Source organism: Theropithecus gelada, chromosome 20 (genome assembly GCF_003255815.1).
Source record: "Theropithecus gelada isolate Dixy chromosome 20, Tgel_1.0, whole genome shotgun sequence".
NCBI lineage: Eukaryota > Metazoa > Chordata > Mammalia > Primates > Cercopithecidae > Theropithecus > Theropithecus gelada.
This window is the reverse complement of record NC_037688.1, coordinates 75,036,556-75,050,143: the sequence shown is the minus strand read 5'-3', so window position 1 is coordinate 75,050,143 and position 13,588 is coordinate 75,036,556. Positions and strand designations below refer to the sequence as shown.

General features: G+C 44.2%; 1 protein-coding gene across 12 annotated transcripts in view; it reads left to right on the top strand.

Annotated features, from left to right (window-relative positions):
* Positions 1 to 13,588, top strand: part of RBFOX1 (RNA binding fox-1 homolog 1) — a 1,702,422-nt gene that overhangs the window by 1,557,463 nt on the left and 131,371 nt on the right. For 11 of the 12 annotated variants that reach the window (XM_025370432.1, XM_025370433.1, XM_025370439.1 and 8 more), the window contains one exon: positions 10,896 to 11,039. The exons of the other annotated variant lie outside the window; for it this stretch is intronic. In XM_025370432.1, the coding sequence (XP_025226217.1) occupies positions 10,896 to 11,039 (144 nt within the window). The remainder of the gene's footprint in view (positions 1 to 10,895; positions 11,040 to 13,588) is intronic. 12 annotated transcript variants of the gene reach the window in all.

The following is a 13,588-nucleotide window of genomic DNA, read 5'->3' as shown; positions in this document are numbered from 1 at the left end:
GGGATTTGGCTGGCTTCTTTACTGCAACCTGTTTTGTCGGCAATGTGTTTATTATGTGTATCTTGTGCTGACCTCTTAATTTCATCCTGTGCCTTAGAATGCCTTAACTGGCTGGGCGCAGTGACTCACACCTATAATCCCAGCACTTTGGGAGGCTGAGGTGGGTGGATGATGAGGTCAGGAGATGGAGACCATCCTGGCTAACACAGTGAAACCTCATCTCTACTAGAAATACAAAAAATTAGCCGGGTGTGGTGGCGGGCACCTGTAGTCCCAGCTACTCTGGAGGCTGAGGCAGGGTAATGGCGTGAACCTGGGAGGCAGAGCATGCAGTGAGCCGAGATCATGGCACTACACTCCAGCCTAGGCGACAGAGCAAGACTCCATTTCAAAAAAAAAAAAAAAAAAAAGGCTTAACTATCTGGGAATGCAGCTCAGTAGGTCTCAGCTTCAGTTTATCTAGCTCCTATTATGGTCACTATATGGTCATTATGGTTACTGTCCTAGGGAAGACTTTCTTTCTCTACTTTCCTCCCTTTTAAACCCATTTTCCATTTTAGCTTCTTCTCCCCCCAGCACACCATGGCTCTAAAGCAGGCCTGCCTCATAGAACTTGACAGCGATGAAAATGTTCTGTACCTGAGCTTTCTGATGAGACTGCAGTTTTCTTTTGCTGCCAGATGACCACACACCTAGTAACTTCTACAACACAAGCTTATTAGGTTACAGTTCTGGAGATCAGAAGTGTAGCATAGGTATCACCAGGTTTACAATGATTGTAGCTGTCAGGATGGTATTTCTATAGGCTCACAATTTGATCTGTCCCCATGCCTTTCCTGGTTCTTGAAGGCCACTGTCATTCTGGGGCTCATGGCCCCTTTCTCCATCTTCAAAACCAGTAATGGTGGGTTGAGTTTTTCTCACTGGGTGTTCACTCTGACATGACATTGGGGGTTCTCTTCCATGCCACTGGCCTCTGTTTCACTTCTCAGGACCCTGGCGATTATACAGGGCCCACACAGGTAATCCAGGATAATCTATTTTATGGTCCTGAGATTACCAACCTGAATTCTCCATTGCCATGTAAAGTATCCTATTCAAGGTTCCAGGGATTAGAACCTTCACATCTTTAGCAGGCCATTGTGTTGTCTACCACAGGGAGCCACCAGCCGCAGGTGTCTGTTGAGCACCTGAAATACAGCTACTGAGGCTGGGTATGGTGGCTCATGCCTGTAATCCCAACACTTTGGGGATCAAGGTAGAAGGATCTCTTGAGCCTGGGAAGTAGGGATTACAGTGAGCCTTGATCATCCCAGCCTGGGGAATGGCAGTGAGTCCATTGCAAACAAAACAAAACAAAACAAAACAATACAACTAGTGAACTTGATTTAACTTCAATTTAAATGTAAGCACTGATACTTGATTGTTATTAGTTCGTTTGGAGATCCTTCAACTGTCATTTTTTCAAAGGCTAAATATAAATCAGGTATTTCCAATGACAATTCAGTTTCCATATGGAGATGTGTAAAATACAAGATTTCAAAGACATCCTCCAAAAAAGAAAATACAGAATACCTTTTACATGACAGCATGTTGAAATAATATCCTTAATAAATTGGGTTAAAATGGACATTCTTAAAATTTTACATCTAAAAAAAAAATTTGACTTCTAAGAATTCTAAAATGACATATATCACTTACATTTTATTATAGAGGCTTCTCTAAAGTTCTTCACCAGCATCCTTGAACTATATCTAATGCTGTGTGATGAGTGCATGTATTTTTCACTTCCATCAAATAGTATTTGCTACAGTTCTTATTTTATTTCTAATTATCGCTTCTCTCCCCTGAGCACAGAACTTCGAAATCTCTAATTTCTATCTGTATTCTGATTTCTACTGACAACTTCATGGTGGTGTCTTGTACATTTCACTTTACCCATACTAGATGAGTAAGGACTGCTACCAGGACCCTGGACCCACAGACAACCCTGAGATAGAAGTCATTTATCTAAGCTTGCAGCTAAGGCTCAGAAGGATGTACATAGCTGGACTAGTGATGAAACTAGAGTTTTAACGCAGAGCTACCTAGCCATACAGATTCCTTCCCTGAATGTAAATTAGCTCAACCATTGTGGAAAACAGTGTTGTGATTCCTCAAATACCTGGAACCAAAAATACCATTTTACCTGGCAATCTCGTTTCTGGGTATATACCCAAAGGAATATACATCATTCTATTATAAACACACATATACACGTATGTTCATTGTAGCACTATTCACAATAGCAAAGACATGGAATCAACTCAAATGCCCATCGATGATAGTTTAAAGAAAATGTGGTACATATACACTGTGAAATACTATGTGGCCATGAAAGGGGAGAAGATTATGTTCTTTGCAGGGACAATGGATGGAGCTAGAAGCTATTATCCTCAGCAAACTAACACAGGAACAGAAAACCGAACACTGCATGTTCTCACTCAAAGTGGGAGCAGAACAGTGAGAACACATGGACACAGGGAGGGGAACAACACACACTGAGGTTCGTTGGGGGAAGGGGAGAAGGGAAAGCATCAGGATAAATAGCTGATGCATGCAGGGCTTAATATTTAGGTGATGGGTGCCGCAAATCACCATGGCACACGTTTACTTATGTAACAAACCTGCACATGCATGCCAGAACTTAAAGAAAGAATTCCTTCCCGGTGCTTCTGTACCCAGTTACCTAGTCATCACTAGAAGATGCCACATAGGCGGCCTCAGTCGTGTCTCCCTAGGGTCAGACAGAAGAAACCCCAGGACGGGGACAGAATCCAAAAGACATGTTTCTCTACACGACTATGCATTTTCTCTCAAACAGTCATCCCTGGATTGGTCGATATCAAAATCCAATTTCACCAGGATTAGTCTTGGGTTGCTCAGAGCTATCCATTGAATTAGGAACGATTATAGCAGAGGGAGCCCCGTGGTTCTTTATTAAGGTCTTTGTGGAAGCACGAAGTGATCTTCAGGAGATTAAAGTGCCAGTGGTGTTTTCTTAACATTTATAACCTGCGCCGATACCTGGGAAGTTTGTTTATTAAGAAAAATTCTGCCGCAAAGATCCCGGCTTCTAATAGGGCCTTCACACTGGGCCCGGGCAGAAGCTGGCATTGTGGTCCTAATGAGCTTATGAGGGAAGCTCTGCCAAGTGCCACCTGGAAACCCACCTCTTGGGGTTAAGAGACTTCCCATCTCTGTAGGATCCTGCAGCCTTTCCTGTTTGATGGGGAGGCTGCATCTCAGAGTTGTGCGTGGGTCTGAGAAATAAAACAAAAGCTAGGCTGGGCTCCATGGCTCAGGCCTATAATCCCAGTACTTTGGGAGGCTGAAGCAGGTGGATCACCTGCGGTCAGCAGTTCGAGACCTGCCTGGCCCACATGGCCAAACTCCGTCTCTACTCAAGATTCACAAATTAGCTGGCATGGTGGCACACGCCTGTAGTCCCAGCTACTGGGGAGGCTGAAGCAGAAGAATCGCTTGAACCCAGGAGGCGGAGGTTGCAGTGAGCCGAGATCGTGCTGCTGCACTCCAGCCTGGCCACAGAGCCAGACTGTTTCAAAACAAAACAAAACAAAACAAAACCTGATGGTTATTACTACTATTAATAATGATCATGATAATTGTGTCCCGTCTTTATGCATGGGACTTAACCATTCACAGAGTTGGATGTCATTTCACTCTAAAGCATCCAGGACAAGTACACATTTATCATTTTATGTATTTGCAAACTGAGATCCAGAGACATGAAAGTGAGCAGCCTTGCAGCTCACTCATGGTAAAACCAGGCTGTTATTTACACCACAGATATTTACTGAGAACTTATCATGGACTCCAGGTCAGCAGTTTCAAGTGGCACAGTTTTGCCTCCCAGGAGACATTTGAATCCCAGGAGATATCTTTGGTTCCAACTCAAGAGTAGGCAACTGGCATGTAGTGGGTGGAGGCCAGTGATGTTGTTGAACGTTCTACAGTGCACAGGATGATCCACCCATCAAAAAAATAATAATAATGAACCAGCCCCAAGTGTCAATGGTACTGACCTTGAGGAACCTTGTCCAGTGGTAGAGGGTTTCAGTGAACAGAAAAGCTACAGTCTCTGCTCTCCTGGAGTTACATCCTGGTGGAAAAGATAAGCAATATACAAAATCACAGAATAAGATAATAAAAAGGCAAGAAGAGATGTGTGCTGTGAAGACATCAGTGGTCAAGGGGAGAGAGAGTGCTGGTGCAGAGTTGCTGTTATCATGGGGCCATTGAAGATTTCTCCAATGGGTGACACCTGGGCAGAGATTGTATCAGTAACTGGGCAAGCTACATGTGATGTTCCAGGGAAAGAGTCTTCCAGGCAAAGGGCAGAATGAATGCAAAGACCAAAGATGGGGGCAGGAAAAAGCAGAGAGGCCAACGAGCAAGAATGGGAGACAGGCAGCAGGCAAGGTGGGAGGGTCACGGCCGAGAACACTGAACCTTATAGACCTAGACAGTCAATGAGGATCTAGGTTGGAGACCACTGAGAAGGGGGTGTCCCTGGCCACTTTCCCATCCACCTCTGACATCCTTACTTTACTGACTGCCCTCAATTTCCTCCATTCTCTGAATTTACTGCATTGCTGTGTCTCACCTTCTGATCTCCCAAATATGGTCATGTCCATTCAGATTGGTCTCACTTCAGAGCCAAACATAACTTTTATGGCCAGGCACAGTAGCTCACGCCTGTAATCCCAGCACTTTGGGAGGCCGAGGCAGGCACATCACTTGAGGTTAGGAGTTCGAGACCAGTCTGACCAACATTGTGAAACCCTGTCTCTAGTAAAAATACAAAAATTATCCAGGCGCAGTGGCATACACCTGTAAATCCCAGCTACTCGGGAGGTTGAAGCAGGAAAATCGCTTGAACCCGGGAGGCAGAGGTTGCAGTGAGGTGAGATTGTGCCACTACACTTCGGCCTGGGCAACAGAGTAAGACTCTGTCTCAAAAAATAAAGTCCAATAAATTGGGAGTTCTTCCAGAGATTACTTCCCACTGAGCTTTAATATGCTGCAGCTTTGGGGACTATAGCTAGGAATCCCGTAGCCACTGCCCTCCAGGAATGTGCATTCTAGATGGTTTGTTCTATTAGCCAGTTTCCTAGCTTTTTGACATTGTCTTTTCCTTAGGAATTACACACTATGCTTTTGCCATAACGTTCAGCAAGCTTCTCAGGGATACTATAACGACTTCTCAGGTTGAGTGAGGCACAGTAGTAGGTACTGGGAACATACAGGCAGCATCTCTGTCCTTCAGTGTTGATGGCTTTTCAAGAGGCTGATGAAAGGCTTTCCAGCCAGGCGTCATTGCATCCAGGGCCATGATCAAAGGCCACTGTGGAGCGTGGGCTGGAAAGACGAAGACTTAAGTCTCCTCTTCGTTTGGGGGGTCTCATTGAAGTGACTCCTGTATTAGGGTTGTCTAGTGGGAAAGAACTAATAAAATAGATGTTTATCTATAAATAAAGGGGAGTTTATTAAGGAGTACTGACTCACATGATCACAAGGTGAAGTCCCACAATAGGCCATCTGTAAGCTGAGGAACAAGGAAGTCAGGCTGGGTCTCAAAATCTCAAAAGTAGGGAAGCCAACAGTACAGCCTTCAGTCTGTGGTCAAAGATCCAAGAGTCCAAAAGCTGAAGGACTTGGAATCCCACGTTCAAGGGCAGGAAGCATCCAGCATGGGGGAGAGTTGCAGGCTGGAAAACTCAGCCAGCCTAGTCTTTCCACGTTCCTCTGCCTACTTTTATCCTAGGCATGCTGGCAGATGATCAGATGGTGACCACCCAGATTGAGGGTGGGTCGACCGTTGCACTGACTTGAATGTTTGTCTCCTTTGGCAATACCCTCACAGACACACCCAGGACCAATACTTTGCATCCTTCCATCCAATCAAGTTGACACTCAATGTTAACCATCGCAACTCCTATTGACAGATGACAGCCTGGCAGGAACATTCATTCCTCCTTCTCCTAGATCTGCTTTGAGGCCACTCATCGTGAGAACTTCGTGCTGCCTGAAGTGGTAGAGGACGCATTTCCTCCTGGGTGACAGCTGCTTGCTTGTACTCCATGCACCTTTGATTTATATGTTTGGTGGAGAGATGTAGTAGAGGGAATGGTGACCTCCAAAAACTACGTCCTTGTTATAACTTCCATAAACATGATCCTATTTGGCAGGGATAGGGGAGGGGAAGGAGATCTTTGCAGATGTAATTAAGGATCAAGACAAAATCATCCTGGATTCAGGGTGGGCTCAACAACTAATATCCTTTTTTGAGACAGAGTCTCGCTCTGTCACCCAGGCTGGAGTGCAATGGTGCAATCTCAGCTCATTGCAACGTCTGCCTCCTGGGTTCAAGCAATTCTCCTGCCTCATCCTCCTGAGTACCTGGGATTATAGGCATGTGCCACCACACCTGGCTAATTTTTGTGTTTTTAGTAGGGACGGGGTTTCACCATTTTGGTCAGGCTGGTCTCGAACTCCTGACCTTGTGATCTGCCCCCCTCAGCCTCCCAAAGTGCTGGGATTATAGGCTTAAACCACCGTGCGCCCGACCCTAGTATCTTTTTAAGAAGAAAAAAGAAGAGGGAAATTGGAGTTTCAGCCATGTAGAGGGAATAGGGCTTGTGAAGATGGAAGCAGAGGATGGAAGGATGCAAACCCAAGTCAAGGAATGCCTGCATCCACCAAAAGCTAAATGAGGCAAGGCATGATTCTCCCCCTAGATCTTTTAGAGGGAGTGTGGCCCTCCTGGCACCTTGATTTTAGATTTCTGGTCTGTACAACTACAGGAGAATGAAGTCCAGTGGCTTTAAGCCACCAGCTTTGTGGTCATCTTTCAGAAAACAAATATAGAGACATAAAACTCAGGCTTGTTCTAAGGTCCCAGAAAAAGGGGAAGAAAAACAGATCACACTTAGTGGAGGGGTTGATGACAATCACTAACCCCAACGTGCATTAGGCTCTGTGGTAGCTGCTCTGTCATCTCCTGCTGCATTTGGTCCTTCCCACGATCCTGTGAGCTTAGTACCATTAGTGTCCTTTTTGTTTTTGTTTTTTTTTGTTTTTGTTTTTTTTGAGACAGAGTCTCGCTCTGTCGCCCAGGCTGGAGTGCCGTGGCGCAATCTCGGCTCACTGCAAGCTCCGCCTCCCAGGCTCACGCCATTCTCCTGCCTCAGCCTCCCAAGTAGCTGGGACTATAGGCATTTCACCGTGTTAGCCAGGATGGTCTCGATCTCCTGACCACGTGATCCACCCGTCTCGGCCTCCCAAAGTACTGGGATTACAGGTGTGAGGCACCGCGCCCAGCCTTGTTTTTGTTTTAGAGGCAGTCTTGCTCCATTGCCAAGGTTGGAGTGCAGTGGTGTGACTTTCTGTCAGTGCAGCCTTGATCTCCTGGGCTCCAGCCATCTCCCACCTCAGTCTGTCAACTACCTGGGATGACAGACACATGGCCATAATCAGCTTTTTTAAAAAAAAAATTTATTTAGTGGAGACAGGGTCTCACTATTTTGCAGGCTGGTCTCAAATTATCCTCCCACCTTAGCCTCGCAAAGTGCTGGGATTACAGGCATGAGCCACTGCACCTGGCTTCATTACCCCCATTAATGTCCTTTGATGGAAAAGTAAACTGAGGGTCAGAGAAGAAAAGTGACCTGCCTAAGATTAGCAAATAACAGAGATGGTCTGCGTGATTCCAAAACCCTGGTTCATTGTGCTGCATCCCACCACATAAAAGGCATGCAGGCTGAAAGAGATTTCCTTTTTCTGTTGTTTTCTTCACTCCTCAACCTCTACACTTCCTAACACTCCTCTTTTTCCCTTTCCATACACCCACAATGACCTGAAACACTTTTGGCTCACTTTTTTTTTTTTTTGCATGCTTTCTTTAAGGATTCTTTTTAATGCACAGGTATTTCTCTATAACAATTTATAGGCATTTGTATATAAGCATATACTATAAAATGATTAATTGAGCATTGTATGTTTTTATCAAAGGAAACAATGCAAAGATTTCTCCAAAGTGCTGTTTGACTAGAGATGATTAATTTTAATTTTCACATGAGTGGCACAATGCTGTTAATCATTTAATATGTTTAATCATAATCTCTGTAATTCCTAATTAGGTTCATTAAGCTGAAACATCCAGCAGTTGTACACAAATCCAAATCTATGTTTCCTTCTCAGGGTAAGAAGGAGCTCATTTTATTTTTGCATTGAAACAGAAACTTCTAACAGGATGGAAAAAAAATGGACTGAAAGCTGGGGGTTTCAGCTATAGCATCTGTAAACTCCGAGTCCGGGTGTAGAGTGCTAAAACCCCTTACAATCTGAAAAGGGACAGTTGCATGATTCAAGCTCATTTCTGTGTCATGGACATGGCACCAAACCTCGTATTCTCAGCGGAGAAAACCCACATTCTGCTCTGTTTGGGTTTCAGTGTTACAACGTTGTTCTTCAACTATCACTTGAAGGTGGTGACGTTGATTGTACACTTCTTCATTCATTTGTTTATTCATGTACTTTTGGTCAGTGAGTCAGCCAACCATTAAACAGACATTTATCATTTGTGTCACAAGCTGGTCGTACCACCCTCCTGCTGTGATCGTTAGGTGGCTCCTTATTGCTCTTAGGATGAAGCTCAGACTCTTGCTTCATACAGTGTCCTTTGATCTAGCCCCTTGACTATCTTTGAAACCTCCACTCCTGCCTTCCCTTCATACCTGCCTCATCTGAGCAGTGGTGCTGGAGCTACACATACTCTCTGAATCCAAGACATCATTTGACATCTCTGCACGTACGCTGCCCTGTCTCTGTATAGCCTCAGTCCTTTTCACCTCTTCTCTTAGATATCTCCCACTTAAAATTTAACCTCCAGAATTGGCAAGCCTTGCTGAACCTCCAGCAGTGTTATATGACCGTGATTTAAGGTTACTCAGCCCTTTGTGATTGCCTCTTATCCCAACATTTACCAGTCTGTATTGGCTGCGGATGGTGGCTCATGCTGGTAGTCTCAGTGCTTTGGGAAGCTGAGGCAGGAGGATCACTTGAGGCCAGAGGTTCAAGACCAGCCTGGGCAACATAGTGAGACCCTGTCTCTGCAAATAAAAATTAGGTTGATGTGGTGGCGCATGCCTGTAGTTCTAGCTATTTGGAAGGCAGATGTGGGCAGATTGTTTGAGCCCAGGGTTTCAAGGCTGCAGTGAGCCATGATTGTGCCACGGCACTCCAGCCTGAGTGACAGACCAAGACCCAACTCCAAGAAAACAACAAAAAACAATGACAAAATGATTCTATTTATGATTGTCTTCCTCTATTGGTGTCATTCACTAAAGTTGGAATTGCGTGTGACTTGGAGGGCTGATTTATGTGTCTAACACAAAGCAGTTGCTCAGTAAAGATGTGTAAACACTTTAAAAATAAGCAAATGACAACCTTTCCTGTGTGTTTCTCAAAAGAGGTTTATTTCTCTTTTTGGTATTTAAAACAATTACCATTACTCTAGACAGTTCGTTACTTTCCATTTATTGAATATATACCAGGAACTTGGCCAAGTTAGCATACATTATTCAATCACAAAGCCTTAAAAGGTATGAACTCATTATTCTTTATTTTCCAGCTAAGAAAATGACCATCGTACTGCTTCATATTCAATCCAACAGTATAGGCAAAATGACTAAATACATTGTCTAAATACATGACTTTGCACTTAAAACTTGAAGTCAACTAGTAGGGCTTTTGGTACCAGAGCAGCTTGGAAGAATGGTTTGCGAGCCAACGGGAAGTCTTTACTTCAACATGCAATTCAGGGTGTGTTAGGAAGGAAAATGCAAATGAAACGTTCCAGTAAATACCAGGGCTGTTGAGAAACTTGCTAATTATGCCCGTGTTATCTGAGTGTTTTGTATTTCACTTTGTAAGATTCTCTCCTCTAAGTTGTTATTATTTTACACCTGGCTGCCTATATTGATAGTTTTTTCCCAATTATGTACTTCTAGATTGCTTATAAATAGGTGACGATGATTCCTCACTCATAAGTTTGATAGGCTTCTGCATAAGCTTTGTATCATAGTTTCAAAGTTGGTATCTGATGTGGATGGCATTTACTGCCACCTAGAGGCAACACATGCTAATTGCAGAGAAAGTATCCTATGTTAAATGTTTGAAATGTTAAAACTCTAGAACTGAGAGTATGGCAGTGGCTATAATGATACCTAATGTGACTGTGACTTTTCCCCTAGGTTCCTGCCTATATATGGGTGTCAATGTAACATCATGTTATACAGCCTTATTTGGAAGTCAGGGGTGGTGAAACAATGAGTTATGCTAATAATGTTACACGGTCTAGGCAATTACCTGAACAATTATGTAGGCATATCTTCAGATTCTGAACCGCATCAGTTAAGAAATACACAGTCTCCTGCCTTTAATAATTATTACCCCCTTCTTGATGAGTTTCCCACTCCCCACCTCCCAACCCCAGCAGCTCCCAGTCCCCTTCCTTTGCTTTTTCTAGCCTATAGTGCTTTTCTCTGTCTGCCAACACTCTATTTATGGATTTATTATCTGGAATGATGCTCCCCGAGGGCAGGGATTTTTGTCTGCTTTGCCCACTGCCCAATCCCAGATTCATCATGAGCACTCAGTGGTTGCTCAGAAAACACTTGTTGAATGAATGCATGCATGCATGCGTCAGCATTTTCTTCCCTTCTCAGAATCCTTAGTTCTGATCTTTTCCTGCCACTCAGGGCAAGCAAAAGCGCATTGGAACAGAGCATTGTGGTCCACTCAACCTCTTCGATTTCTTCTTGTTCTTTTAGCAGACAGATGATGCAGCACCAACGGATGGCCAGCCCCAGACACAACCTTCTGAAAACACGGAAAACAAGTCTCAGCCCAAGCGGCTGCATGTCTCCAATATCCCCTTCAGGTTCCGGGATCCGGACCTCAGACAAATGTTTGGTGTAAGTACCACCTTTCTTCTCAGCAGTGCCCGCTCTGGGGTTTCCAGAGACCTCCCTGTCTCGTGTAAGTTTGGGGGTATTTACAATACTAAGGTTAGATGTTTGCACGGGGAGAAACATTTTAGAGTCTAGTTTTTGGGTATATTGTGGCTAGAATCTCTTTATGGTTTTAGCATGTATTTCTGTACATATGCTCACCATGTATCTACTTTGCCAAGTGGTTTTCTTCTAAGAAGTAACTTGAAGGCCAAATGGAAAACATTCCTAAATGACCCACTGCTGAAAGAAGCCATCAATAGATGGTCCTAAATCCAATGGCCCAGGACATCATACTGTAGCAAAAATACACCCCGAGTCCTCTTGGTTTTGCTTTCTTTTGCAGTTGTCAGATTATCCAGAGTGTGACTCATAGTGTATTCCTGCATTCCCTAGTCTTTCCCAGGCACTGTGCATTTAGATTTCAGATGCAGCAACAGAGAACAACTAATTCTGCATAAAGCTGATTTTAGCAAACAAAGCAAAACCACCACCACCAACACCAAATGAGCTACCAGTTTCTAAGTTCATGTTGATTCCTGAAGTCTACATTTTTCTGAAATTAGTGACAGGGATTCAGAGGCACTTACTGTGGTGCTATATGCCATGAAGGGTAGCCATGCCCAGGCACCATGGTGAAATATAGAGCAGGCCACAAGTCACCACTAGCCCAGGAGAAAATAATAGCATTGCTTTTTTATAGATCATCTTGCCCCTGATTATTTTTTTCTCAAAGATATCTTCACTATCCACTTTGGGAAGCCATGAGTTTGCCATTTCTTTGACCTCCGTTCAACCAAAGGACAAGGCTATGACGGGGCTTGGATATCTTTCACGTTTGTGAATGTAGCCAATTTGCCCATGACATCCCAGCAATGATAGCAGGTGCCTGTGGATTCAGTGAAAAGAATTACATCCTTAACATTTGACTTAGAGCAAAGGTAGGCTGCTCAGAGACTCCTCCTCTAGGAGTTTATAAATGGATGCAAATATCACAAAAGGAACAAGAAGATGCCCATTCTGCATCACTCTGGTGTTGTTCTCCGTATAAAATGGAAGGCTCTGGTTCACTTCTCAAAGGCACTGTGTGTTGGGGATTAGCTTGCACCTTTTACTTCTTACACACACGATGCTTATCAAGTATGCATCTGACACAAAAGCAGAGCAGGCATCCTAATATTTAAGATACCCAGCTTTGAATGCTGACATTTACGAGGAAAAGGTCAGCTCTTGCACTTTTATCTCTCTCATTTGGTAATAACCTTGAGTTGAGCCCCTCCAACTCCTGCAGAACAGAGATACCCTCGGGCACTTTCAGGTCAAAGATGACTTTGAAAAGTGCAGAGCATTCAAAGTGAGAGTTGAGGTTAAGTGTGTGTGAGGCAGTAAGACCAGGTTTGAATGATGGGCAGTAAGAGGAGTTATATTCTCTTTGCCATGTCAGGTTAGGAAGATGTCTTGCTGTGCGGTCTGTTTTTTCTCATCAAGTGTCACTGTGATGTTGGCTTTGAATTCAATCCCCTTAATAAGCATCTTGACACTCTTTTATGGTGTCACTCATTGCAGCTCACCCCAAGTTCCACCCTTTAGGGGGCTTTCCTCCCATAGTTTTCTTAGTTATCGTGAAAGTTACTGCAGGCTACAATGCTAAGTCACAGAGGTATTCAAAATATTCACAGGAATCAGAAGGGATTCTGAGTCTCTCTAGTCTTATAGAGTTAGGGTAGACGGCAAGGAACAAGATCTTGCCAAAAAATTGTACTACCTGTCATCAAACCTTGATCCAAATCTACTAGTTTCAGGGCGCTTGATTTATTTATTTTTATTTTTATTTATTTATTTTTTGAGACAGAGTCTCACTCTGTTGCCCTGGCTGGAGTACAGTGGCACAATCTCTGCTCACTGCAAGCTCCGCCTTGTGGGTTCTCTCCATTCTCCTGCCTCAGCCTCCCGAGTAGCTGAGATTACAGGTGCCCGCCACCACGCTCAGCTCGTTTTTTTGTATTTTTAGTAGAGGCGGGGTTTCACCATTTTAGCCAGGATGGTCTCGATCTCCTGACCTTGTGATCCACCCACCTCGGCCTCCCAAAGTGCTGGGATTACAGGTGTGAGCCACCGCTCCCAGCCCGGCTCTTGTTTTTAAAAAGACAAGTTCTCACTCTGTTACCCAGGCTAGAGTGCAGTGGTGTGATCACGCTCACTGCAAACTCTTGGGCTCAAGGGATCCTCCCACCTCAACCTCCTAAGTAGCTGAGACTACAGACACAAGCCACCATGCTTGGCTAATTTTTACGTTTTTTTTTTTTTTTTTTTTTTTAAATAGAGATGGGGTCTCACTTCGTTGTCCAGGCTGGTCACAAATTCCTGGCCTCAATCAACCCTCCCACCTTGGCCTTCCAACGTGCTGGGATTACAGCGTGAGATGTGAGGCACTGCACATATCCAGTACCCCCCTTTTTTTGTGACAAAGTCTAATTCTGTTGCCCAGACTGGAGTGAAGTGGCATGATCTCG